The sequence below is a fragment of the Rhinoraja longicauda genome, chromosome 9 (assembly GCF_053455715.1).
Source record: "Rhinoraja longicauda isolate Sanriku21f chromosome 9, sRhiLon1.1, whole genome shotgun sequence".
Lineage (NCBI taxonomy): Eukaryota > Metazoa > Chordata > Chondrichthyes > Rajiformes > Arhynchobatidae > Rhinoraja > Rhinoraja longicauda.
Window position 1 is genome coordinate 41,006,342 of NC_135961.1, and position 27,458 is coordinate 41,033,799.

The 27,458-nt window shown below is 43.5% G+C and overlaps 1 protein-coding gene across 8 annotated transcripts in view; it reads left to right on the forward strand.

Moving 5' to 3' along the window:
* The first annotated feature begins 995 nt into the window (after window positions 1-995).
* atl2 (atlastin GTPase 2) overlaps window positions 996-27,458 on the forward strand; it is a 40,116-nt gene continuing 13,653 nt past the window's right edge. For 5 of the 8 annotated variants that reach the window (XR_013547643.1, XM_078405291.1, XM_078405289.1 and 2 more), the window contains exons 1-6: window positions 996-1,121; window positions 19,044-19,291; window positions 23,703-23,837; window positions 26,533-26,637; window positions 26,995-27,045; window positions 27,308-27,364. Coding sequence is in view for 7 of the 8 variants with exons in the window: in XM_078405291.1 (XP_078261417.1) it covers window positions 1,016-1,121; window positions 19,044-19,291; window positions 23,703-23,837; window positions 26,533-26,637; window positions 26,995-27,045; window positions 27,308-27,364 (702 nt within the window). In the remaining variant the exon portion in view is untranslated. Of the gene's footprint in view, window positions 1,122-1,308; window positions 1,464-3,842; window positions 3,970-13,631; window positions 13,668-19,043; window positions 19,292-23,702; window positions 23,838-26,532; window positions 26,638-26,994; window positions 27,046-27,307; window positions 27,365-27,458 lie in introns of those variants that run through there. The other 3 variants (XM_078405293.1, XM_078405297.1, XM_078405296.1) reach the window with 3 other exon arrangements.

A 27,458-nucleotide genomic window follows, 5' to 3' on the forward strand; every position in this document is an offset into this window, starting at 1 on the left:
CAACTTTAGACGGTCACAGAATGCAGAATACGCTCCAGTCTTCATCAACGGGGACAGAGTGGAGAGAGTGTCCAGCTTCAGGTTTCTGGGCACACATATTTCAGAGGACCTCACATGGTCCAACAACACCACTGCGCTAGTCAAAAAAGCACAGCAATGGCTGTTTTTCCTGAGAACGCTGAAAAAGGTCGGTCTACCCCAACAGATGACCTTCTACCGCTGCACCACAGAGAGCATACTGAGATACGGCATCTATGTGTGGTATCTCAGCTGCATGGCAGCGGATAGGAGAGCTCTTCAGCTGGTCGTCTGCAGAGCGCAGAGGATCATTGGGATACATCTACCAGTCCTGGAGATCATCTACAACGCACGCTGCCTCAGGAAAGCCACCAGCATCTACAAGGACTCCACACACCCATGCCACCGTCTGAACTACTTCCATCTGGCAGACGTTACAAGGCCTTCTACGCCAGCACCACCAGACTAAGAAACAGCTTTATTCCTAGAGATATAGCTGCTCTGAATCGGACCTGCTATAAGAGCCCCCCCATGATCTGTCTCTGCCCCCCAGGGTCATCTGGCACAACTGACTCTGCATGAACCTTTTTTTGCACTTTACCTTATTTCCTTTTTTTTCCCCCTCCCTTTGTTGTTTTTGTTTTCACCGTGATTTATTTATTTTATTGCATCGATATGGAAGTGGCATTCTTAATCTCGTTGTACTTGTACAATGACAATAAAGATATATTGTATTGTATTGTATTGTATGTGTATTGCGTTTACGGGCCTGTTAAGCTGTTGCAACTAAGAAAGAGACATTGTTCCATCGTGGGTAAAGATGACGTGAAGTGACCACCCTCTCGTATCGCCCACCACGTGATAGGCCGTCGACGGGCGTTAGGACCCGGCGGTGCAGCCAGCCCGGGGCCCCGGCGGAGCCGCGCTGATAAAAGGGCCGCCCTCCCCCCCTCCGCCCTCCCCCCTTTGACGTCAGTGGCTTCAAAACACGCGAAAGATGGCGGCGGGCGCCGAGTGGAGAGGATCACGAATCTATCGTCGTGGTGGCGGTAGCGGCGACACAGGCGACGGTGCGGATGATGGCAACAGCAGCAGCGCCGAAGGTAACGTTCGGCTCACCTGATGTCCGGATCGAGCAGCCGGCTAACGGGCGGCGGCGCCATCTTTGGCCAGCGGCGACCGTTAAAAGTCCGTTGGTGGAAGATTTGAACGGCGGCGCGCGCGGTGGGCGGGGCAGCGGCAACTACAACTACTCGCGCGCGGACGCGCACCCGCAGTGGACGCTGAGTGTTGCGGCCGCGCGCGTAGTCGCCGTGGGGCGGAGGTCCCGCTGCTGGAGCGGGTGTGTCCTGGCTCCCCTCAACGGGGAGGGGGAGGGAAAATGTTGCTGAAGGCGGCGGAGAGGTTGGAGGAAATGCGTCTGGGGTTGCGGGGACAGAGAGCTGGTGAGTTTTACTAATAGAGAGACAGGGAGAGAGAAAGGGTGTTACAAGGGAGGGCGATGTTTATCTGCGTGGATATTCGGGGAGCGAGCGGTACGGCGGCCGGCAGGGGAAGGACGCGCGGCCGCTACCGTTTCGACTTGTCCTCATTTTCTGTAGTGTGTGGCGTGGTGCATGATTTGAGTTCGATCAGTGTCTCCCGCCACCCTCTCTGTGACCCGTTTCCGAGCCCGCTTCTCTCCCCCTCTCTGGTCCCAGGCTGCTGGATCCTACCGTTCTCCGAGCGGCGGGGTCTCATTGATTTGAAGCCCTTGCGCCTGGCTTCTCACACCACCAACACGTTTTTCATGGGGGAGGGAGGAGGAAAACGTTATGCAATCACTTCCATTCAAGGCACGTGGCTCCTGTCTCTCTTTGCGAAAGGTGACTCGGGTCCCGATCCGTCCCCTCCAAGCCCTGGCCCGCCCAGCACTGGAGCTAAGAGCAAGAGAAAAGGTTTACGGGAATATGGACCAAAAGCGGACAGATGGGTCTAGCTTAGGTGGGGGCATCTTGGTTGGCACATGGACGTTGGGCCGAAGGGCCTAATTCCGTGCTGTATCACTCTGATTCTACAAATAAAGAAGCTCTGTATTAATTCAAAATCAACATATTTAGGAGAAAGTCGATTGAAACTGTAGATAGACACAAAAAACTGGAGTAACTCAGCGGGTCAGAGAGCAACTATGGAGAAAAGGAACAGGTGGCATTTAGCGTCGCAACCCTTCTCCAGACTAAGTCGGGGGAGGGAGCCTTGAGGTATGAAAAGGTTCAGAACAAATCAGAGCAGGCACTGTTGACCGAGGAAAGGTAGAACCCACAATGGTCCATTGTTGGCTGTGGAAGAGATGGTAACATTCTTGTGTATGGATGTAAACTGGAATTGCAGGGATAACTAAGGTAGGGAAGGGGTGGAGAGAGGGAATGCAGGGTTTATTTGAAATTAGAGAAATTAACTTTCACACCGCTGGGTTGTAAACTGACCAAGCGAAATATGAGGTGCTGCTCCTCCAATTTGTGTGTGGCCTCACTCTGACAATGGAGGAGGCCCAGGACAGCAAGGTCAGTATGGGAATGGGAGTTAAAATTCTTTGGCAACAAGGAGATTGCCAAGGTGGACTGAGCGTAGGTGTTCAGCGAAACAGTCGCCCAGTCTGCGCGCAGTCACTAATATATAGGACTCCACACCGAGAACAACAGATGCAGCAGATGAGCCTGGAGGAGGTGCAAGTGAACCAAGCCTCATCTGTGCCTCATCTGAAAGGACTGTCGGGACCCTTTGATGCATTTGGAGCTGCAAGGGCAAGTACCTGGGGAGGGAGTGGTTTGGGTGGGAAGGGATGTGAACCAAGGAGTTGTGGAGGGAATGGTCTCAGTGCCAGAAGTGGTGAAACTGCAGGTCTATTTTGCATAATCTTGTACTTCGTTTTGTCCATTATTTCATTTTGTGCAGATCAACGTACATCTTGTGTAAATCTGAAATGGGTTTGCTTGTGGGTATCAGCATTGGATATAAATAATCTTGTAATATTCAGCAGGGAGGGTGGTTTCTCCATAGAAGGGGGAGGTCAATGTTTCTGGTCACTAGCATGATTTACCTTTTCAACGTGGGATGGTGTTTTTAGTACACAAATTGTTGCCACACCTGCGTCTGTGGATCACCTGTTGGATTGTATTCCACTGCAAGTTAAAATCTCGAGCCTTCATAACCTTCACTCTACCCAGGCTGGAGCCAGGTTACTCGCCTTGAAGAATAACACGCTGGCAGACAAGCATAACATTGACAAGTGAATCTAATAGCTGTGACACTGCTAAATGTCACAAGCAGCATGCATTGGATGTAACTGCAACATGGGACAAGATGTTGGCTAATCAGCTTGCCATGGATATACCCCAGCGATCCCACAACCAACATGTAAGATCAAGACTCGGCAATTGTGTCATGTTATTGATGGTGGACAGGAGATGGTTGATGAGAGGCTCATAATATCTCCCAATCACAATGGTAGACCCTTTCACCTCTACCGCACAGATGAGTTTGCACTATTTACAAATGATCTTCATCAAAGTGCCAAATGGATGATAAATTTCAGCTTTTCTCCTTGATTTGCCACAGCCCAAAAGCCAGTCTTCGTTTAATTTGAGTGATGAAACAGCTGGCAAAACTGGATACAGCAAAGATTACAGGACCTGATAGCATCCTGGCTGTAGTGCCAGAGAGTTGTATTTCCAGAACTCGCTGCACTTCTAACCATGCTGTTTCAGTACACTGGCATCTATCCAACAATGTGCAGTATTACATGTGGTTTCTCCTTGTACAGAAATCGGGGCAAATGGCGTTTGGCTGACTCACTCGATCTATTCTTGATCATCAGCAAAATGATGGAAGGTGCCAGGTACAATTGGATCAAATTACACCTATAATCTGTGCACTGAAGCTGTAGAGAATCACTTGGCTTCACTGTTACAGGTGAGAGTCACTCTCCTTGATATCAAGGTAGTGTTTATTCAGATATTCTCAAAAATAGAAAGCCATTGTCCATCCAGTCTCTTCTGGCTCTGAGCAATGGCATCTGTCCAATTCTCCATTTGTTTTCCTGTAACCTATTTTAACTTGAATATAATTCAATTTCCAATCTTCCCATCCACCTACACTAGCGGTCATTTACAGTAATCAATGAACTTACCAACAAGCAACTCCGACGACAGAGGAGCCCAATAGCAGCCTACATGACTGTTACACGACCTACTACAACATTTGCTTCCTCCTCTGCTGGTGGTTTGCTGCCTTAAAACTGCATTGCCGATACTCGGAGCCGATTAACATCTTTAAAATCTCTCTTACAAAAAGGTTCAATGGTGAATGGAAATAACAATTGTAGTACACTTTGTAGTACAAGCAACCCCTCATTATGGAAATTCACCATTGCAGAATTCACAAATCACTCCCCAAAATTTTGAGGTGTGGAATAAAGCTTGTTTTATGGAATTTGAAGGAGATAAAAAGTAAGTGATTCTTTCAATACTGGATGCTTGAACAATACTGGATTCAAGTTACCGAAAATTGCAGTATGTTCCTTTGTAATGTGCCTCTCTAAATTTTGACGCTCCATGCACATCAACATTATTTTAGCTGCTATGAAGAAGCCACTATTTGTGCCTTGAGTGTTTGCGATTCCTGCATTTTGGTTCATTCTTGGGAGTGAGAATCCCAGGGATATGAAAGCTCATTTACAGCTGCCAGTTAAGTGAAATAATACTTTGGTGGAATTTTTTCCCCTCCTTTTGATTTAACCCTCCATGGGTTGCAACAGTTAACCCATCAACCTCGCTTCTATTTTTGCCTTTTTTCACTTGATTGACATAGCGATCTCGAATCTGCCACTGTCCTGCTGGTTGAGAGGTCTCTGCAAAATGAACATGAGCTTTTGGTAGCTTGCTGTTATCAAATGCTTTTGAATGCTTTTATGTTTAATGTGTTGTTAAAGACTTAAATCTAGACTTTCAAATAAATTTAAATAATTATATGTTATTTAATATTTTAAAAAATGGTAGTCAATGAAACTAAAATAATGGAAAAAAAATGTGTTTTTAATCAAGGTTTATAGCTCCATTCAAATGAATGTGCTCTCACTCATGCCAGCCAACTGGCCTTTGTATCAGAGCTCCATAACAGAGAGCAACCTTAGTGGCACTGGCATACGGCCTTTAGATTGCCTCCGACAACTACATTTTGATGGGTAGATGGGAAAGATGGAAACAAGCTGACGTGAGGAGCATGTTGCTGGTAGTTCTCTGTAGAATGATCTGGCCTAACATCAACTCGTAAAGATGGAGTACCTGTCGGAGTTGTAATTGAGATGGCAGTGATTTTAGTGAATGCCCTCTGTTTTTAACCTAGTTTAACTTGATTTTCTTTGCAGGATCCTGCTAATACAATTGAGGTGTCTACTAGATGATGTATACTTCCTGATAACCTACCTAAATTGAGTGTTTAAGCAGTTTGTACCAAAAATGGAACAATAAAATTCTTTCTTGCTGCAGCTAACAAGCCCATAAATGCAATAACACATATTAATCGATAACACAATTAATAACCATATTACATGGTAACCATAATGGTGCATAAAACAAAGTCCGTAGAGCAGCCAAACACATAATCCATAGTGGACCACTGCTGCGGTTAGTGTTGTGTGCTGTTGCTAAGAAGGTGTTCTTTAACCTGGTGGTCATGGTTTTCAAGCTCATGTACCTTTTTCCTGATGGTAGCAACGAGACGAGTGTGGGGTTTTGATATTGGCTGCCTTTTCGATGGTGGGGTGATCAATATCTGTGATGGGCCAGGCAGCATCCACTATGCATTCCCATGAGGCAGTGTCTGACTTCCCTTCAGATACTGAATTGGCTCAGATTATTGGGGCAAGCGATACAGATAGCACCATATTCTGAAGAATATTCAGTCTGAAGAAGGGTCTCGACCCGAAACGTCACCCATTCCTTCTCTCCTAGATGCTGCCTGACCTGCTGAGTTACTCCAGCATTTTGTGATACCTTCGCACCATATTATCATATATATACCATATATTCAGTCTGAAGAAGGGTCTCGACCCGAAACGACACCCATTCCTTCTCTCCAGAGATGCTGCCTGACCCGCTGAGTTACTCCAGCATTTTGTGTCTACCATATTATCTTGGTCAATATGAACATCTGTGGTATAACATTTTGTTTCTAACTGCACAGCCATGTGAAGTTAAGTTCTTGATCAGAGAACTCTGGCATTTTTTGTTCACTTTTATCAATAAGCTGTTATGCACATGTGTGCAAACCTTTTTGTGGCCAACTGGAAATAGTGCAAAATAAGTTAAATTGTTTTATGTCAGAGTCTAACTGAACTCTTAATTATTGATTTTGATTGGTATTGTACTCTGGATCAGAGCATACTTGTCATTTGGTACAGTTAAATGGAGTCCTGGGAGTGTTGGTGCAGGATTCCTAAAAAGTTAATCAACGAGTTGAATCGGTAGTAAAGAAAGGAAACTAGCATTTATTTCAAGAGGGCTTGTATACAAAAACAGGGATATTATGCTGAGGCTCTAAGGTGTGTAAGGCCGCATTTGGAATACTGTGCTCAATTTTGGGCAACGTATCTGAGGATGTGCTGGCTCTGGAGAGGGTTCAGAGGAGATTTACAAGAACGATCCCAGGAATGAGTAGGCTAACCTATGATGAGCGTTTGTCTGCACTGGGCCTGTACTCGCTGGAGTTTAAAAGAATGAGGGGGGACCTCATTGTAGCATACAGAATAGTGAAAGGATTGGATAGAGTGGATATGGAGAGGATGTTGCCACTAGTGGGAGAGTCTTGGACTAGAGATCATAGCCTCAGAATTAAAGGACGTTCTTTTAGGAAGATGAGAAGAAATTTCTTTAGTCAGAGGGCGGTGAGTCTATGGAATTCTTTGCGACTGAATGCTGTGGAGGCCAAATCAGTGGATATTTTTAAGGCAGAGATGGATAGATTCTTGATTAGTACAGGAGTCAGAGGTTAAGGGGAGAAGGCAGGAGAATGGGGTTAGGAAGGAGAGTTGGATGAGCCATAATTGAGTAGTGGAGTAGACTGATGGGCCGAATGGCCTAATTCTACTCCTATCACATGACTTTATGACCTGCTTATCTATATGGTGTACTTCAGTAATTTATAACGTACACATGTTGAGTTTGATTCCAACAACCATCTAATGCAATGATATCTGAATTGCATGGATTATATTGAGATTACCCACACTGATTATATTGCCAGGAATTTAAAGATTAAATGGTGATTTAAAGTGGTGGATTGGAGGGTAGCTAATGTTATCCTACTTTTTAAGAAAGGAGGGAGAGAGAAAACGGGAAATTATAGACCAGTTAGCCTGACATTAGTGGTGTGGAAGCTGCTGGAGTCAATTATAAAAGAAGAAATTGCGGAACATTTGGATAGCAGTAACAGGATCGTTCCGAGTCAGCATGGATTTACGAAGGGGAAATCATGCTTGACTAATCTTCTGAAATTTTTTGAGGATGTAACTAGGAAAATGGACAAGGGAGAGCCAGTGGATGTAGTGTACCTGGACTTTCAGAAAGCCTTTGATAAGGTCCCACATAGGAGATTAGTGGGCAAGATGGTATTGGGGGTAGGGTGCTGACATGGATAGAAACTTGGTTGGCAGACAGGAAACAGAGTAGGGATTAACGGGTCCCTTTCAGAATGGCAGGCAGTGACTAGTGGGGTGCTGCATGGCTCGGTGCTGGGACCGCAGCTATTTACAATATACATTAATGACTTGAATGAAGGGATTAAAAGTAACATTAGCAAATTTGCGGATAACACATAGCTAGGTGGCAGTGTGAACTGTGAGAAGGATGCTATGAGGATGCAGGGTGACTTGGACAGGTTGTGTGAGTGGGCAGATGCAGTTTAATGTGGATACAATAGACAATAGACAATAGGTGCAGGAGTAGGCCATTCAGCCCTTCGAGCCAGCACCGCCATTCAATGCGATCATGGCTGATCACTCTCAATCAGTACCCCGTTCCTGCCTTCTCCCCTTAATGTGAGGTTATCCACTTTGGTGGTAAGAACAGGAAGGCAGATTATTATCTGAATGGTGTCATGTTAGGAAATGAAGTACAAAGAGATCTGGGTGTCCTTGTTCATCAGTCACTTAAAGTTAGCATGCAGGTACAGCAGGCAGTGAAGAAAGCTAATGACATGTTGGCCTTTATGACAAGAGGAGTTGAGTATAGGAGCAAAGAGGTCCTTCTGCAGTTGTACAGGGCCCCTGGTGAGACGGCACCTGGAGTACTGTGTGCAGTTTTGGTCTCCAAATTTGAGGAAGGACATTCTTGCTATTGAGGACGTGCAGCGTAGGTTCACTATGTTAATTCCCAGAATGGCAGGACTGTCGTATCTTGAAAGACTGGAGCGACTAGGCTTGTATACGCTGGATTTTAGAAGTGTAGGAAAATAACTGCAGATGCTAGTACAAATCAAAGGTATCACAAAATGCTGGAGTAATACAGACTGATCAGTCTGAAGAAGGGTCTCGACCCGAAGTGTCATCCATTCCCTCTCTCCTAGATGCTGCCTAACCTGCTGGAATTTAGAAGGATGAGAGGGGATCTTATTTGAAACATATAAGATTATTAAGGGATTGGACACGTTAGAGGCAGGAAACATGTTCCTACTGTTGGGGTAGACCAGAACCAGGGGCCACAGTTTAAGAATAAGGGGTAGGCCATTTAGAACGGAGATGAGGAAAAACGTTTTCAGTCAGAGATGTAAATCTGTGAAATTCTCTACCTCAGAACGCAGTGGAGGCCAATTCTCTGGATGCTTTCAAGAGAGAGCTAGATAGAGCTCTTAAAGATAGCGGAGTCGGGGTATGGGGAGAAGGCAGGAACATGATACTGATTGTAAATGATCAGCCATGATCACATTGAATGGCGGTGCCGGCTTGAAGGGCTGAATGGCCTACTCCTGCACCTATTGTCTAGATAGTATGAGAAAATAAAGATGAATAGAGGAATGCTTTTCTCCTAACTTACATTCAATTTGCAGATCTTTCCCTTGTTTTTTCTTCACTTTCTCTGCAATTTAAACCTTTGTAAGGACTTCCCAATTTTTTTCCAGTTCTTTGTACCTATTGATATAACAGCACAAAGTTGTTAATTAAACACATTTTAATAATATCTCCACAGTTATATGGAGACTCCTGGAACGCTTTGAGCGTTTATTTTGTCTAAAACTGTTAGTACATGTGTGGAAAGAGCTCTAACTGAAAATGTCATATGCCTACAGTTTAGATTCCATCTCTGAACATTTGTGCCCCATTTCAGAACTGGCATGTGGACTGATTGGTAGCACCTGCAGTATTATATTAACTCTCCTTATGAATTTTGTATTGTAGCTTCCTTGCTGTAGTGTTAGCAGACTTAAGGTATTTGAATCGCTGAGTATTTTTGAGTTCAGCTAATTTTGTTTCATTAATTAAGTCATTCTTGGTGCATGTGGGTACACATTAAGAACCTTGCAGGTGAGTGCAGGAGCTTTATTTTTGAAACACAAGGAACTGTAGATGGTGGTTTATACAAAAAAACAAAGTGCTGGAGTAACTGCGGGTCAGGCAGTATCTCTGAAGAACGTGGATAGGTGATGTTTTGGGCTGGACCCTTCAGCCTGTGGTGTGGGAGAGGGAGATAAATGGAAGAGAGGTGGGTCAGGACAATGTATGTTAGAAAATGGGTGGATACAAGCGGGGGGGGGGGGCTTTTGTTTCACAGATAATTGCACATATTTGATTTTTTAAATACTGAGTAGTAAGAGAAGTATTTCTTACTGTTCATGTTTTTCATTGTTGCATCCAACAATGTTGATTCTTTCCAATGGGGATTATTTACTCAGCAGTTTCAAAATTCCTGCCTATTGGTATAGTTACATTACATTCTTTTACTGTTTTTATTACAGTATTTTAATGTTCAGAGACTGTTCAAAGTATCTGCTTCTAACTCTCTTTTTGACTTGCTGCTATTGACCTAACTAGTATAAAGTACTAAAGTTGGTGGGGGAAAGTGTGGCAATGACAACAGGTTATTGTGAAATTCACTTATACAGAGAAATAGTTGGAATTAGCTGACACCTTGCAAATTCTCAAGTTTCTATGGCAGGATCGGGAGGCTTGCCACATCTCGGTTGAAGAGAGGATTTAAGAAAGGGTTTGCAATTCATGAATGGCTTTTATAGCCTCAATATTACTCAATTTTGAAATATCACTGTTTTGGGGAGATTTAGCAACCAGTTAGTATATAGCGTAGCCCTGCAAACAGCAATGAGTTATATGTATGTTACAGTTTCATTGGTTAATATCTATGGCAAGAGATTTTTTGTCTCTCTCAGAATGTACATGGTACCTTTGTTTAACTCAGCGAGTAAAACATACCACCTCTGATAGTGAAATACAATATAGTATTGGACTTGGGTATCATGCTGGATTATATGCTTCTCTCTGTTGTGGAACTTAGGTTCTGTTAGAAACTAGGTTCCTGTGGTTTAAATGTTCCACTGAGCCAAAAGCCGATGTCTAAAAGGCAGGGAGATTGATTAAATTATAGTCATAGAGTCGTACAGCACGGAAATTGGTTCTTCAACCCAACTTGCCCACTCCAGCCAACATGCCCCATCTACAATAGTCTCACCTGATTGCATTTGGCCCATATCTCTAAACCTATCCTATCCAAATAAAGCCTCCAAATGAAAGGATCTATCTTCAAAATGGAGACGAGAAATTTCTTTAGCCGGAGGGTGGAGAATCTGTGGAATTGATTGCCAAAGAAGGATGTGCAGGCCAAGACGTTGAGTATTTTTAAGGTAGAGAATGATAGGTTTTTGAATAGGAAGTGTGTGAAAGGTTATGGGGAGAAGGCAGGAGAATGAGGTTGAGAGGGAAAAATAGATCAGCCATAATTGAATGGTGAAGTGGACTCGGTGGGCTAATTTTGCTCCATTTCTTATGGGTGGATTGAAGTCATCTTAAGTCAAATGAGGGATTTAAATAGGGTTTTTATTTAGTAGTAACTATTGGTTGAGTTGTGAGTGCTGTGAGAACAGAATGTATTCTTCAGTGTAACCTTGAATGATTCTGGAACATGGTAAGCTCATGTCTAGGAAAAACTATAAAAATATAGGGAAATTAACTAAATTATTACTAGGAGTCTTAAAATAAGGGTCTCGACCCGAATCGTTACCCATTCCTTCTCTCCAGAGATGCTGCTTTTACTCCAGCATTTTGGGTCTATCGACTTAAGATAAAATGCAGGTAACCATCACTGATGGAAATGTAATTTTAAAATAAAGCACGTACCCAAGTCTCTTAAATGTGTTACTTAATATATTTATATATTGTTCCTTAATATCTTTAAATAAATGCAAGCATTGCATTTGCCTTCCTTACTACCGAATCGACCTGCAAATGAACTTTTTTGGAATCCAGCACCAGCAGTCCCAAGTCCCTTTGCACCTTTGTTTTCTGAATTCTCTCCCCATTAAGAAAATAGGTTACATCTTTATTCCTTCTACCAAAATACATGACTCCGCACTTTGCTACTCTGTATTCTATCTGCCACTTCTCTGCCCACTCTCAGAACCTGTCCAAATCCTCTGCAGAGTCCCTGCTTTCTCTACACTACCTGGCCCTCCACCTATCTTCTTATCGTCTGCAAACTTAGCCACAAAGCCTTCAATTCCCTCATCCATCATTGATCTACAATATGAAGAGTAGCGGCCCCAGCAACGACCACAACGGAACACCTCTAGTCACTGGCAGCCAACCAGAAAAAGCCCCCTTTATTGCCACTCTTTACCTTCTGCCATCCAGCTAACCTGCTATCCATGATAGTATCTGCCCTCTGATACCATGGGCTCTCATCTTTTTTAGCAGCCTCATGTGCAGCACCTTATCAAAAGCTTTCTGAAAAGCACCGGATCAAAGGCTTGCTGAAAATGATGGTAAACCGTCACATCCACTGACTATCCTTTGTCTATTCTGTGAATTTCTTCCTTTAAGAATTCCAACTGGCTCACCAGTCAAGATCATCCCTTTCATAAATCCATGTTGAACTTGGCCTATTTTATGATGAGCTTCTAAGTACTTAGAAACTTCATGTGTTTTAATGGACTCTTAAATCTCACCGACCTTCATTGAATCCAGAAGTAGGGAGATTGTTCAGACCTCAACCAGTATGGTGCAGATGGATGATAGTGCTGGAGAGGGTGCTGAGAAGATTCACTGGGGTGTTGCTGGGATGGAACACTTCCGTTTTGAGGAAAGACTTGAAGCTTTTCTGGGATATCCCTTTCCCAGGGTGGAGTACAGGAGAATAATAGGGAATGTGATTGGAGTATATAAAAATTGAGCGTTAGAGATAGGGCAGACTGCAGGAAACCTATCACATCAGAAATAGATAAAACTAGAGGACATGGATTTTGGGTAATGGGGAAGAAATTTTGAGCGGTTACGAAAGTGACCTTGTGACAATTTGGAATACACTGCCTGAGAGAATGATTGAAGTGGGTTATTGATAGCAATTTATTAAGATCTGGATTGCTTGGGCATAGCTGGGCTATGGGATTAATATCGTGTGTCGATCGGGGAACATGAATGAGTTGGGCTGAATGGCCGGTTTCCACTTTGAATGATTCTATGCTTGTATTCAGTTTTGTACCTTTAGTCATTTTGGAAATATATGGTCCAATCAGCCAAATCATTTGGATAGATTGCTCTCTGGTGCTCAATCACTTTTGGTAGCTACACCTTGCAACCCAAGTTGTAGCTGTTCATTCTTATTTTGTTTTTATCTGTTAATTTGTTTGTCCTTTTGGATTCTGGTGTTCTTAGAAGTGTGTACTGTCATGTTTGCACTGTCGTGTTTGATTTGATATCGTCAGCAGATCTAATTGGTCGGAGAAATCCTGATCTCCAGCATTTCATGACCCTGTGACCATTAGTATAATCCAATATAGTTCAAAGTACCCTCTTAGTTTGGAATCCAGAAGAGGACGACTCCATAATTGTATTGCAGGATACCACCCCCTTCCACTCCATGAACTTTACTCGAATTCATTGGTATTAGCATTGTCTGGATTATTAAGCTGGAACATTTCATCTTTATATTAATTTATATTTGTACTTTTAAATTTCCTACACTTTATTCATGATTTAGCATTTATTTTGGACCATTTGGTTTTTAATGGGTTTGTTTGTTGTCAAACATCAAACTTGAAAATGGACATACACTTCATGTTGCCTCAGCAAGGTCACCAGCATAATCAAGGAAGAGTCTCACCTCCCTCTTCTCCCCTCTCCCATCAGGCAAGAGGTACAGAAGTTTGAAAACTCATGCCTCTGGATTTAGGAACAGTTTCTTCCCAGCTGGTATCAGACAACTGATTTCTGACCTATCATCTACCTCAATGGAGACCCTTGAACTATTTTCAATTGAACTTTACTGGACTTTATCTTGCACTAAAGTTTTTCTCTTTATCCTGCATCTGTACACTGAGGACGGCTTGATTGTCCTGATTGGATAGCACGCAAGAAGAAAAGCTTCCAAACTAAACAAAACTAAAAATGAGTAAGAATTAAAACTTCCTAAGGAAAATAGTATATTCTTATTATTGATAATCAATGCTTGATACGCAGCTGAGCATTTTTTTTAACGGTTAACGTTGTTTAATAGATGAAATAATTTGCATCAATGATCATAGAGGTGTAACATGATTCATGGTAATAATTCCATACTTCAGTTATTAGCATTCTTTTTTAAGGAAATGGTTTGACTGAGAATAGACACAAAACTGGGGTTAAACAACATCTCTGGAGAAAAGGAAAAGGTGACATTTCGGGTAGAGATCCTTCAGTGAGTCAGGAAAGGGAAACGAAAGATATAGACGGTGATGTCGAGAGAAATGAATGAAAGATATGAAAAGAGCAACGATGATAAAGGAAGCAGGCCATTGTTAGCTGTGTGCTAGGTGAGAATGAGTTCGACCATGAGACTCAACAAGACTACAATTTGGTACGACTTGGGTTGGGGAGGGATGGAGCAAGAGGGGATGCAAGGGTTAGTTGTGTAGGAAAATAACTGCAGATGCTGGTACAAATCGAAGGTGTCACAAAATGCTGGAGTAATTCAGCGGGTCGGGCAGCATCTCGGGAGAGAAGGAATGGGTGACGTTTCGGGTCGAGACCCTTCTTCAGACTGATGTCAGGGGAGGGGGCGGGACAAAGGTAGGATGTAATTGGAGACAGGAAGACGGTGGGAGAACTGGGATGGGGGAGGGAAAAGAGAAACTGAAGTTTGAGAAATCAATATTCACACTGCTGGGCTGTAAGCTGCCCAAGTGAAATATGAGATGCTGTTCCTCCAACTTAGTGTTTGGCCTCACTCTGACAATGGAAGAGGTCTAGGACAGAATGGGAATGTGGGAAGGGGAATAATTCTGGGGTATATCTCCTACCTCGACAGTCCTTTCAGGTTAGGCAGAGGTTCACTTGCACCTCCTCCAACCTCATCTGGTGTATCCATTGAGATCGTTTAGTTGAACACCTTTGCTCAGTCCGTCTGCATACCTGATCTCGGGGTTGCCAAGCACTTTCATTTCCCATCCCATTCCCACACAGACCTTTCTGTCCTAGGCCTCCACCTTTTGCATATCTTTCATTAATTTGTTCTAGGTTGTACATCACTGTCTATATCTCTTGTTATCCTTTCCTCTGACTCTCAGTGTGAAGAAGGGACGAACCAAATCATCACCTATTCCTTTTCTCCAGGGATGCTGTCTGACCTGCTGAATTACTCCAGACTTTTGTGTCTGTCTTCGGTTTAGACCAGGATCTGCAGTTCCTTCCGACACATCTGGTTAGACTGAGATATGTCTACAAATTCCAGGGGCATCAATTTGATATCCTCGTGTATAATGAGGAATTTCAGAAAGGCTGTCTAAATCTTTTCATGTATTTGAAAATAAATAGACTTCTGTACCAATTGTTTTTGCCTGATACTTTCTGCCCACCCCTTCCCCCAAAGAGCGCTTTGTGCAAATCTTCTGTTTGAATTTAAAGTACTAAAAGATTTCCCAGATACACAATTGTTTGTGAAGGATCTATCAGCTTAACAAGGATAATAGTTTGTCCTGTTATTGACAGTTGTATTCTTTGAGATAATGCTTAGTTTGGTCTTAACTAAGCTTGTTCCTACTTAACCTGCATTGGCAATTAAAATTAATTCTGCTGAAAGTTGGTAATTGACTTTAAATCCCCAGGTTTAAGTAGATGGTTCACACACTTCCCCAGGAAAGTGTTGAAATTTAGGTTAATAAGTTTTTTTGTTCCTATAGTTTACCACAAGGGGAAAAAATAGATCCCATTACCACTGGAATACTTTCCAAAGGACAGTATTGTGAAATGAGATACGTTTTTGAAACTTTAAGTATGAATAAAGTCTTTCATATTTTTCATGGACCTGTTTATGCGCAATTGCTTTCTCGATTCAAAAAGTCACTGCAAACCGAATTTAGTTGCTAACGTCAGACAAAGCAACACTGACTCTTAACCCATCTGAGATTTCATGTATAATAGAAGTTAGCATATTAATGTTCACTTCGTTGCATCCCAAGTTAAGTTTCATTTGTGTACATTATTAGTGTAAAAATAGCATTTGTGTACATATCCTGCAATTGGTTCATGTGGCATTATTGATATGAATGAGATTCCACATACAATTTGGATGTTTATTTGAGCTTAAAAGTTGTCCACACCTTTGGTTCTAGATTTGAGATACGTAGAACAGTGCCAGAAATGCTGCAATATTTTGTTCAATTCACTCGGGTGACTTTCTTTTATTACAACATGGTCCGTATTTAGCACTGCGAAGCAGTAGAATATTTACTTTTGAAGGCCAATTAAATGAATAACTATTTAAATTTCTAGTTTCAAATTCCTCAAGGCTTGCCATTCATCTCTGATCTGTTCTTCCAAATTTGATTTTTTTATATGTCCTTTGTCCCGTGTTTTTTGGTTTGAGTGTCGCTTGATTGCCTATTTGGAGATTTGGTGCCTATTTGGTTTGTAGTGAAGCTGGGTTGATTTCAGTGATGCAAAGGAATATACGGACATGTAATAAAAGCAACAGTTACCTGAGTGAATTGAACAAAATATTGCAGCTTTAGGTTGTGAGGAGCGTGAAATCTGTTTTCACTGGTACTCGTTCTAGACAAATTGCACAAACGTTGTGCTGTCCTGAGCCAGTGGCCAGAGTAGGTAGCAATTCAACCAAGTCCTGGTCTTCGATCAGAGGATCAGTCTGGGCATCTGATCTGGATCCCATGGCTGGGCTTTCTTGCTCTTTCTTTCTCTCATCCTGTCTGCATGTATGATCTCAGTTGACCTGAAAATTCTTGACTTCACCTGGATTCCTTTTGTACGACTGAATTTAATAAAAGCATTATATTACCTTGTCTGTGAATGGAGGTGTTGGTAGGTGTGGAGAAATCCAGTAAATAAGCATACCTTGTGGTGTGACTGTGTGAATGGCTCGTTCCCAGGAGCAGGGGAGTGGAGAACTTTTATATTTAAAAGGGTTGGAATCTGCAATAATTGGGGAAATTCTTCGTAATTATTTTTACCATAATTTTCTTTTGACAGTAGTACATATTAATTAACTTATGAATCAAATTGAGATTTAATGACATTCAAAATTATTGCTTGTTCTTCAACAATTTGTTTTAACTAAAAGTGTTTTTGTTGCCCGAGTAAGAATTTTTCTGAAGTGGGTCGGCTGCAGCTTAGTTGATGAATGATGGTGTCAAATAGTTCTGGATTCAAGTCCTGTTCCAGAATGTTGATGTTCCTTTGTAGCCCCTAAGGGAGTTCTGCACTGACATCTCCCCTATTTTTCCTGTCATTCCAGAGTTGTTAAACCCACAGACCCTTCTACTGTCAGACATGATATTGATCAGGATGAAATGTGGAAATTGCTGCCAACGTGGATAACCTCACATTTATCTACATTATACTGCATCTGCTATGCATCTGCCCACTCACTCAACTTGTTCAAGTCACCCAGCAACCTCCTGGCATCCTCTTCGCAGTTCACACTGCCACCCAGCTTTGTGTCAGCTGTAAACTTGCTAGTGTTACTTCTAATTCCATCATCCAAATCATTAATATATATTGTAAATAGTTGCGGCCCCAGCACCGAGCCTCGCGGCACTCCACTCGCCACTGCCTGCCATTCTGACAGGGACCCGTTTATTCCTCCTCTTTGTTTCCAGTCTGCCAACCAATTCTCCATTCATGTCAATACCCTACCTGCAATACCATGTGCTCTAATTTGGCCCACTAATCTCCCATGTGGATTGCCTTTTTTGTTACCTTCTGATGTCCATGGAAAGTTTCCTATCCTCTGGCTTCCCGTTACTCTTTGCTGCATTATACACCTTTTAGTTTTATACCGTCCCTAACTTCCCTTGTCAGCTACGGTTGCCTCTTACTCATCTTAGATTCTTTTAAACTCCAGCATATTGAAGCCTATCTTTCCTCAAAAATAACCTGCCATCTATATACTAAAACTCTCGTTTGTTTGTTTGTTCCTGAACTACAGCCAAAACGGTACACGATAGCGCGACAATTTTAGGCCCACCTTACTCACGGTCAACCCTTTGGTGCTAATGGAAGATGTTTCATTGAAATCGGTGTTATATTTTTTAAGTTATTCACATTTTAAAGTTTAAATCTATCTCCTAGGGAGGAGGGAGGATGAGGGGGATGGAGTGGGGGGGGAGGGAGGGGGCAGGAAGGATAAGGGGGGTTGGGGATGGAGTGGGGGGGGAGGGGGAGGGAAGAGGGGGGGGGGAAGGAGAAGGTGCTGCACCAATGCACGAGAGGTTTGGGCCCAATGGGTCCACTTGGTCTAGTTATTTGTTAAAGTTCCTGCACACCCTAGTTTTAACAGTGTGTTTAATCTTGTTACTCTATTCTTTTCATCTCTACGTCTATTCTGTCATTCCCACAAAGGGAACTGTATGCTTTCTCTTTTCCTTTTTAACCAGGCGGCTCTCTCGCTCCCATCCTATGATTTTGTTTTGTAAAAACCTTTATGGCATTTTATTAAATGCCTACTGTAAATTTAGATGTGTTGCATCCACTAATTCCCTTTTATCCATTGCATGTGACTGTTTCAGAGCTTCAATAAGTAGGTCAAAAATGATTTCTATTCCCCATGGATTTTACCTGATTATGATTTTTTCTAATGCTCTGCTCGAACATCTTTAATAATTATGAGCATTTTATCCAAATACAGATGTTAAACTAATTGGTCTGTGGTTTCCTGTTTTCTCTTGTATTGCTGTTTTTAAAATGGAACCTTTGCCAAATCTGGGAATTTAAGAATAAAAAATAAATAAAATTATAAACCCATCTTAAACTCCGTATATTGTTGGGCAGAGAATAAATTTAAACGTTGAATAGTGAGTTTAAACCACTGAAAATATATTTGCAACTATCTTATTAATGTGTAATATTGAGACATGCTCCAGTAGGAGTTGCAGCAGCACGTTTATCCGTTTATTTGAATGGATATTTTGATAACTTACCTATTTAAATAAATCTGTCCTTTTGGGTTTTTTGTTTTGAGCTTCAATGGGCTGGCAACTATTTTTACATTCAGGTGTACCAGCTGTTAATTGCGGTACTTAGCAAGGATTCTTGACCAGAACTTTGTCTTTTTTGTTCAAAGTCTGTATCTGTTTGCCTATTTCAATTGAGACTAATTGATTTGAAAGCTAGGAAAGGAAAACTCCATTAATTTTATGTTTATTATTGTCACTTGTGCCGATGTACAGCAAAAAGCTGATTTGCATGCTATCCAATTAAATCAAATAAGTTAATGAATGGACTGAAAACAATTTTAAATTTGCATCTTAAACTAAGTTATTGTGTTTTTAAACAGATGAGTCTGGTATCCAGGAGGTTCCAGTGAATTTGGATGATATACACATGAAAGAGGCCAGGCCTATACAGGTAGTGTTGGCTCATGAAGATAATCATCATTTTGATCTGGATGAAGCATCCTTGGAGCGAATTTTATTGCAAGAACACATTCGAGACTTGAATGTCGTGGTTGTCTCGGTGGCTGGAGCATTTCGTAAAGGCAAATCGTTTTTGTTGGATTTCATGCTGCGATACATGTATAGTCAGGTAAGAGTCTGCCCTACATTTTTTTGACTTTGTTATTAAATCAAATTATTTTGTAATGTAAATGATGGAAATATTTTAAGCTGCTGTAATTAGTCACAGACCACAAAACATGATCTTTGTATATGAAATTGTGTGTATGAAACATAATTAATAAAATTGGGAGGTATAGATGGGGTAGATAATCAGAACCTTTTTCCCAGGATGTAAAAAAATCCAATACTAGAGGGCCTAGGTTTAAGGTGAAAGGTGCAAAGTTTAAAGGAGATGTGCAGGGTGTTTTTTTTTTTTTAGAGAGGATGAGTGTCGAACCCGTTGCCGGGGTGGTGGATGAAGCAGATATGATAGTGGTGTTTTAGACGGATAATCATATTATCCAGGGAATGGAGGGATATGGTGTAAGTGCAGGTAGATACGAGATGGTTAACAACATATTCGGCACAGAAATTGTGGGCCGAAAGGCCTGTTCCTGTGCTGTACTGTTTTGTTAACTCCCAATATCTGGCGCACATGATGCCAAGACCAACCCTTATCTTTGCATCCATTTCCACTTGCTCTGAATTCTTTCATTCTTAATTTAAATAACAGGATTATCTCGGTTCCAACAAAAAGTCTACCGTCTTCTACCAGATGGAGTTTTTCGTAAATGTTTGACATAGGTAGTTGATCTTTAATTTCCAACTAGATCAAGTGGACTTGTTGGGTCCAAATCTCTCCTGTGGGCCTCTCCTGGGGCAACCTCCTCCAACTGACGATCCTGCGGGCCCGGCAACCCTGTCCAACTGACGAAGCCCGATGCCGGGCGGGGAGTGTCTCCCGGGGCTGTGGGCGAGCGAGAGGGGACAGGGAAGGGGAGAGGGTGCCACTCACCTCGGTCCCGTGCCAGAGCGATCCGTGGAGCCAAAGTCTCTCCTACATTGGTCTAGCACCCTTCCCTCCCCCACCCCTCCCGCTAATAAATCTCATCTGTAAAAGAAATAGTTATTTTTTGAAAGGAATGAGAACAAATATTTTCTGTAAGAGTTTAACAGCGACAGCACAAGCGGGAGCTGGACAATGAAATAAAGTAAACTTTTTTTTTTCCTCAAGCTAAACTGGTGCTTTTTTATGAGAAAATTCTACCCCCCCCCCCCCCCCCATTGGCCGCCACTCCCGTCACTCTGGAGGGTCCTGCCCCCTCCCTCATTGGTCGTGCCCCCCTTCCCATTGTGACGTCACTCGCTCAACCTTGGCAAGCTTCAGTTTAATAAGCACATTTTTAAACTTTAAAATCTCTCTAACTTAAAATTTTTTAAGACCAATTTGATTGAACGTGGATGAAAGGGTCCCCAGTGCAAAGGCGAGTAAGTTGGTCCTAAAATAGTCATGCTACGTGTGACGGGTACAAATACGGTTATATCACGGGCAGCTAAACGAACAGATCTCAGCCAAACTAGCATCGCTCACTGACAGATAGTTTTAGTCGGGGAGGAAGAGGGAGCTCCGGACTACTCAAGGCGAGCAGAGCATCGGCAGCCCGGCCGAGCTGGGACTCCTCGAGGCGGCCGGCGGCCCGGGGACTACTGGAGGCGGACATCGTAGCGGCTGGGACCAGACAGAGGCGGGACTCCTCGAGGCGGACATCGCAGCGACTGTGACCCGGCAGAGGTGGGAGGCGCGCAAAAGATGGCAGAGAGTGAGGAAGAGAGCGGCCGCCATCTTTCTGCAGTCGTGACGGTGCCATCGGTGGCAGCCAGCGGCCGCTGAAAGAGGAAGTGAGGCTGCCCACTGCAGCTTGTGTGCTCTAACGGTGCGGGGCGCTGGGCCAGGGCGGTAGCGGGGACTCGAGGATGCCGTGGGTTGAAGGAACGGAAAGAATGGATGAGTGGACCATCTCCCTCCTGCTCGGAGTGTGCACCGGGTGTGGGAGAGTGAGGGGAGAAAGGAGAGAAGCGAGGGGAGCCCCTGATTGCGGGCAGGCGGCTCCGCTAATGGCGTCCGTCTTGTTTGTGCGAGTGAAGACACAAAGTGGGTCCATTCCCCCACCCCCCCATTCTCCCCTCCCCCAGCCCCACTGTTACTCTCCCCCACCACCCCCCTTTCCCCCCACTCTCTCTTCCCCCCCCACCGCCACTCTCTCTTCCCCCCCACTGTCCCCCTCCCCAGTCCCACTCTCCATCCCACCCCCACTATCTTCCCCCCCCCCCACTCTTACTCTCCCCCACCCCCCTTTCCCCACCAGCCCCCCTCTCTCCTCCCCCACTCTCTTCTCCCCCACTGTCTCCCACCCCACTGTCTCCTACCCTCACCCCCATCCTCCACCCACTCGGCGTCCACTCCCCTCCGCGGACCCGTTGGCGGCGAAAGGCTGTTACAGGGAGGAGGCGGGAGCTCCGGAGCGCAGCCGTTACTGTAGCCTGGCTGATCCGCACGCACAAGATGGCGGAGCGCGTGGAGGAGGAGGGGAATGCGGCCGCCGTCTTTCTGAAGTCGCGAAGGGGCCGTCGGTGGCAGCGGCCCTCGTCGATGCCGCCATCGGTGGAGGCGGCCGCTGAAAGAGGAGGAGAAGAAAGTGCCCGCTTGTGTGCGGTAACGGTGCGGGGCGCTAGGCCCGGGCGGGAGTGGGGACTCGAGGACGCCATGGGTTGAAGGGACCGAAGGGAAGGATGAGTGGACCATCTCCCTCCTGAAGGATGAGTCCGACCATCTCCCTCCTGCTCGGAGCGTGCCCCAGGTGTGGGTGAGCGGGGAGAGGAGAGAAGCGAGGGAGCCCCTGATTGCGGGCGGACGGCTCCGCTAACGGCGTCCATCTTGTTTGTGCGAGTGAGGAGAGTCTGGTGACGTCATACGCACAATACTTTGAAAAATGTGTTTAGAAATGAAATGTTTTTAACTTTAAAATGTCTCTAAATATACGACCTATTTAAATAAAACATGTTATAAACAGTCGCCAGGGCAGTGGTGATTAAGGTAGCGCTGAAATTGTGGTGCTATGGTTTACCGTTTTGGCTGCAGGTCCACGTCTTTCAGAGAGATATGCATACATACAAATGTATTTATACAGATATTTGCATGAATTGTACCCAGTGGGGGGGGGGAGCGCGAGCTCATCTCAGGCGCACGGGTCCCATTGTGACATTACACGCTGAAGACCTTCAAGAAATCGGTTAGAAATAAGATGTTTTTACTTTAAAACCTCTCTAACTTAAAAAATATAAGACCAATTTAAATAAAAGTTGTTAGAAACGGTCGCGGCAAGAGTGGTAATTAAGGTGGCCCAAACATTGTGGCGCTATGGTTTACCGTTTTTGCAAAATCACAGAAAATCACTGTGACATACGGATATATATATATATATACACATATATATACATACATATATATACACATATATATATACATATATATAAATACCTTCGATTTGTACCAGCATATGCAATTATTTTAAAATAATTGCATATGCTGGTACAAATCGAAGGTATTTATTCACAAAATGCTGGGGTAACTCAGCAGGTCAGGCAGCATCTCAGGAGAGAAGGAATGGGCGATGTTTCGGGTCGAGACCCTTCTTCAGACTGATGATATATATATGCAAGATCTGAGTTTTAGTAGTACAATATAGATAATATAGATAGCAGACGGACAGAGAGAGACGGACAAAGAGACGGACAGAGAGACGGACGGACAGAGAGACGGGCGGACAGAGACACAGACAGAGAGAGAGACGGAGACAGAGACAGACAGGAAAGGATCAGTCTGATCATCTCCCTCCTACTCTGAGTGTCCCCCGGGTGTAGGAGAGGGATGGGCGGCCCCGCTGACGGCGGCCATCTTGTTCAGTCGAACCGGCGGGGGGAGAGCGAGCTCATCTCTCACAGTCGCACGGGTGCCATTGTGATGTCACACGCTGAATACCGCACGGGGGGGGCGAGCGCGAGCTCATCTCTCACAGGCGCACGGGTGCCATTGTGACGTCACACCTTCTGAAGACCTTCAAGAAATGGGTTAGAAAGGAATTTTTAAACTTTAAAATCTCTCTAGCTTTAAAAATGTGGCTTCAATTTGAATGAGAGTTGTTAGACATTATGCCCAGGATAATGGCGAGTAACATGGTGCAAAAATTACTGCTTATCTTTTGATCTGGATTGATTAGTGAATTTGTCGAGGAGCATGAATTAACTCCTGAACCAAATAGTTGCATCTGTCAAAGTTAACTGAAAGCCACTGGTATAATGGCAGGATTCTTTGCATGTCTAATCGGAGACCTAGTTAGCTTTTATGGATGGATATAGTTGACTGACTTCAATATTTGCATGTTGATCATAGTAACATAGTTGTTAAGTTCAGTGATTCAATGGTACTTTGCCATGTACCTAGCTGCAGTGAAACATTTTGGCATACAGATCAGTTTCTCAGTGCATCTTTCTCTCCACAGGAAGCGGGCGGCTGGCTAGGGTGTGATGATGAGCCGTTAACTGGATTCACCTGGCGAGGTGGATGTGAACGGGAAACTACTGGTATACAAGTTTGGAGTGAAGTTTTTGTGATCCACAAATCGGATGGAAGTCAGGTGTGCTTAGCATTGAACTCTACAAAAGATCAAATCACGTGTCAAGTCCATTATGCATATTTTTGTATAGGAACTGTCTGCAGATATTCCAATTCCACCCTATGTTAGAATTTCATGTGGTGTTGACTCATGTCAGCAAGGACAAAGTCAAAGCAAGAAGTTTAAAAGTTAACTTAAATATGCAAAGGGTTATTTTTTTCAAATTGGGGCAGGGAGTGGGGAGAAGGGTGGGAACATTTTAAAGCTCTTAAATTATTACTAGCCTCAAATTTCCATTGCTATAATCCATTAGTACTATGCTGGAGTAAATTCCTATCCTATTAAAGAAAGTAGAACATAGAACAGTGCAGCGCAGGACAAAGTCATTTGGCCAACAATGTATCTGCCGAACATGATGCCAAGATCAACTAATCTCCTCATTCTGCACATTATCCATATGGACTCTAGAGTCTGAAGAAGGGTCCTGACCCAGAACATCGCTTCTCCATGTTCGCCAGAGATGCTGCCTGACACACTGAATTACTCCAGCACTTTGTCTTCATCCATATCTTTCCATTTTCTGCATATCCATGTGCCAATCTAAAAACCTCTTAAATTCCACTATTGTACTTGGTGACACCACCCCGGCAGTTCTCTTCAGGCACCCACTACCCACTGCATGTAAACGAAAACTTGCTCTAATACCCATCTCCTTTAAACTTTGCCGCTCTCATCTTGTTGCTTTGCCTTCTGTTCTTTGACATTAACACCCGGGAGGTGAGGAGGAGAGAGAAAGTTCTGGCTATCTACCCTCTCTTGGCCCCTCAAATTTTATATACTTCTATCAGGTGTATTGCTGAGTTATTTTGATATTTGTAAAATCTCATGCCTTGGAATAGTAGGGTACCAATATTCAGGAATCCATTTTGAGTGCAGGCACACCAAATCTTGCGTAATAGGCAGCATGCGCAAACTCGCACATATGTAAACAATTTGCAGTAGGTGGTCCTGTTTCCTGAATGACCTGTGTTATTTCAGTGGGAGGATGGCGAACACTTCCCGTCCACTTCATTGATGTAAAAGTGTTGCCTGGCCTCACTGCATTTCCAGACTCAGCCACTGTTGGTGCGACATTGGGAAGAGGAGCAAGAACGAGGGAGGTGGTGGAGAGCAACTCCTGGCCAGGTCACCGACATCTTCTGCAAGGTGCACCAGCGAGCACTCCATCACCAGCTACCGCAGCGTCCAATTAACATGGCTGTTGCAGCTCGTGTTGAGAGCCTTCCACAAACCACTTATTCCTGTGGTATACCTTGTCACAAAGAACTGTATTTATCATCAATTAGTGGCTCTTCCTGTTCAAGTACCAAAACCGTGGCTTTGTGTTGGTCAACATAGCCACCACATTTTGCTCTAACTTAGACATGCACCTTCTGTTAAAATAAAGGGAACATGGATACATGCATATGAAGCCAATGTGAAAGCTTTTAAATAAAATGTTAAGCTTTGAGTACTGTGCAGTGCATGCATGACAATAAAGAACCATTAAACTATTGATGTAGATGGAAAGTTGTAAATGACCAGTAATTCAAAAGATGATTGTTCTCCTGGTGGTTTACATCTGTGTAAATAGCATTTAGAATTATTGGGGAATAAAATGCACCAACCTGCCCCTTGAATATTGCCATGACGGCAAAATAAAGATGAGTTAGGGTGGTGTTGATAAGAAATGCTTGAATAATTAGCTGTAACTCTTTTTTAAAAAGTGAAATATAAATGACACTGGTTAAAAGACATTAAACACCAATATGACATCCAAAACATTATAGAGGAACTAGTGGTAAAGTTTAGGAAGGATTTCTATGTAGGTAAATTAACTAAAATATGGCTACGTTAAAAAAATACAGCTTTGTGCAGGGTTGTGAGTGTCTGGGGCGCGCTACCAGGGTTGGTGGTTGAGGTCATGTGATGGAAGCAGAATTAGGCCATTTGGCCCAAGTCTACTCCGTCACTCAGTCATGGCTGATCTATCTCTCCTAACCCCAATCTCCTGCCTTCTCCCCATGACCCCTGACACCCGTACAAATCAAGACAGATGTGATTGTGGCATTTAATAGACACTCAAAGTTTTCGTACTTGCCATTTAAAAGAAACAAGTGGACCTGTTGGGGCCAAACCTCCCCTGCATTGGTGCGGCACCCTCTCCCCTCTTCCTTTCCCCTTCCCCCTCCCCCTTCTCTTCCCCTCCCCTTCCCGTCTCTTCCTCTCCCCTTTCCCCCCTTCCCTTTTCCTTTCCCCCCCTTTCCGTTCCCTTCCCTTACCCTCCCCCCTTTCCTTTCCCTTCCCCCTTTCCTTTCCCTTCCCCCTTTCCCTTCTTCCCTTCCCCCTTTCCCTTTCCCCTCCTGCTTCCCTACCCCCTTCCTTCCCTCCCCCCTTTCCCTTCCCCACTCCATCCCCCTCAACCCCCCTTATCCTCCCTCACCCCCTCCCCTCCATCCCTAGGAGATAGATTTAAACTTTTAAATGTGAATAACTGTAAAAATATAACACCGATTTCAATGAAACTTCTTCCATTAGCACCAAAGGGACCACGGTGAGTAAGGTGGGCCTAAAATTGTCGCGCTATCATGTATCGTTTTGGCTGTAGTTCAGGAACAAAGAAACAAGAGTTTTAGTATATAGATGACTGCTTTAAGTTATAATTATTTCCTTCCAGGTTGCGGTACTTTTAATGGACACTCAGGGGGCCTTTGACAGCCAGTCAACCATAAGAGACTGTGCTACCGTGTTTGCTCTTAGCACCATGACGAGTTCTGTTCAGGTAACATTCAAATTTGGAGGCTTTTTTCTGTCACTTTACTGGTTTTAATGTCCTATAATAAATGCAACCTGTTGTCTTGTGAAGAATAAGAGTTTACTTACTGTATTGAATTGAATCTTGGTGATTTCTCAAATTGTAGTATACAAATGACTAGCTAGAATGAATTGAATGTATTTTAGTAATACAAGTTATCTGGAATGTACCGGCTGAAAAGGTGATAAGTAATAACTTTTAAAAACGTGCTACAGAAGAAAAAGGAGTTAGACAGGACCATTTTACCCAGAAAGACTGGATGATAGAACAAACAGCAACTTTGTGGACAATTCCAAAAATGTTTCATTTAATTTTCTGTTTTAGGTATACAATTTGTCTCAAAACATTCAAGAGGATGATCTGCAGCACCTTCAGGTACTGTGCTCATATGATCTTATTGCAGGGACATCTTGATGTGCCATGCGTTAGGCTTTTTGTTCTAAGATCTCGTTACAACGACCATCCCCGTATGTGATCCCCACTGGTTCATTCTTGTATTCTGCGATGGTTTTAACTCTCTGGCAAGGATAATTGATGTTTTAGGTTGGGACCAATCACACTGATCTGAGTTACTCCAGTGCATTTTGATTAAATCCAATTTGAACAATGGTTTCACAATCTCTACACCCTTTTGCAGCTCTTCACCGAATATGGTCGCCTGGCTTTGGAGGAAGTGTACCAGAAACCCTTTCAGGTTTGAATGCTTTTTATGCTATACGACTGCTTGAAACCGTATTTGTTTAGATTAGAGATACAGCGCGGAAACAGGCCTTTTAGCCCACCGAGTC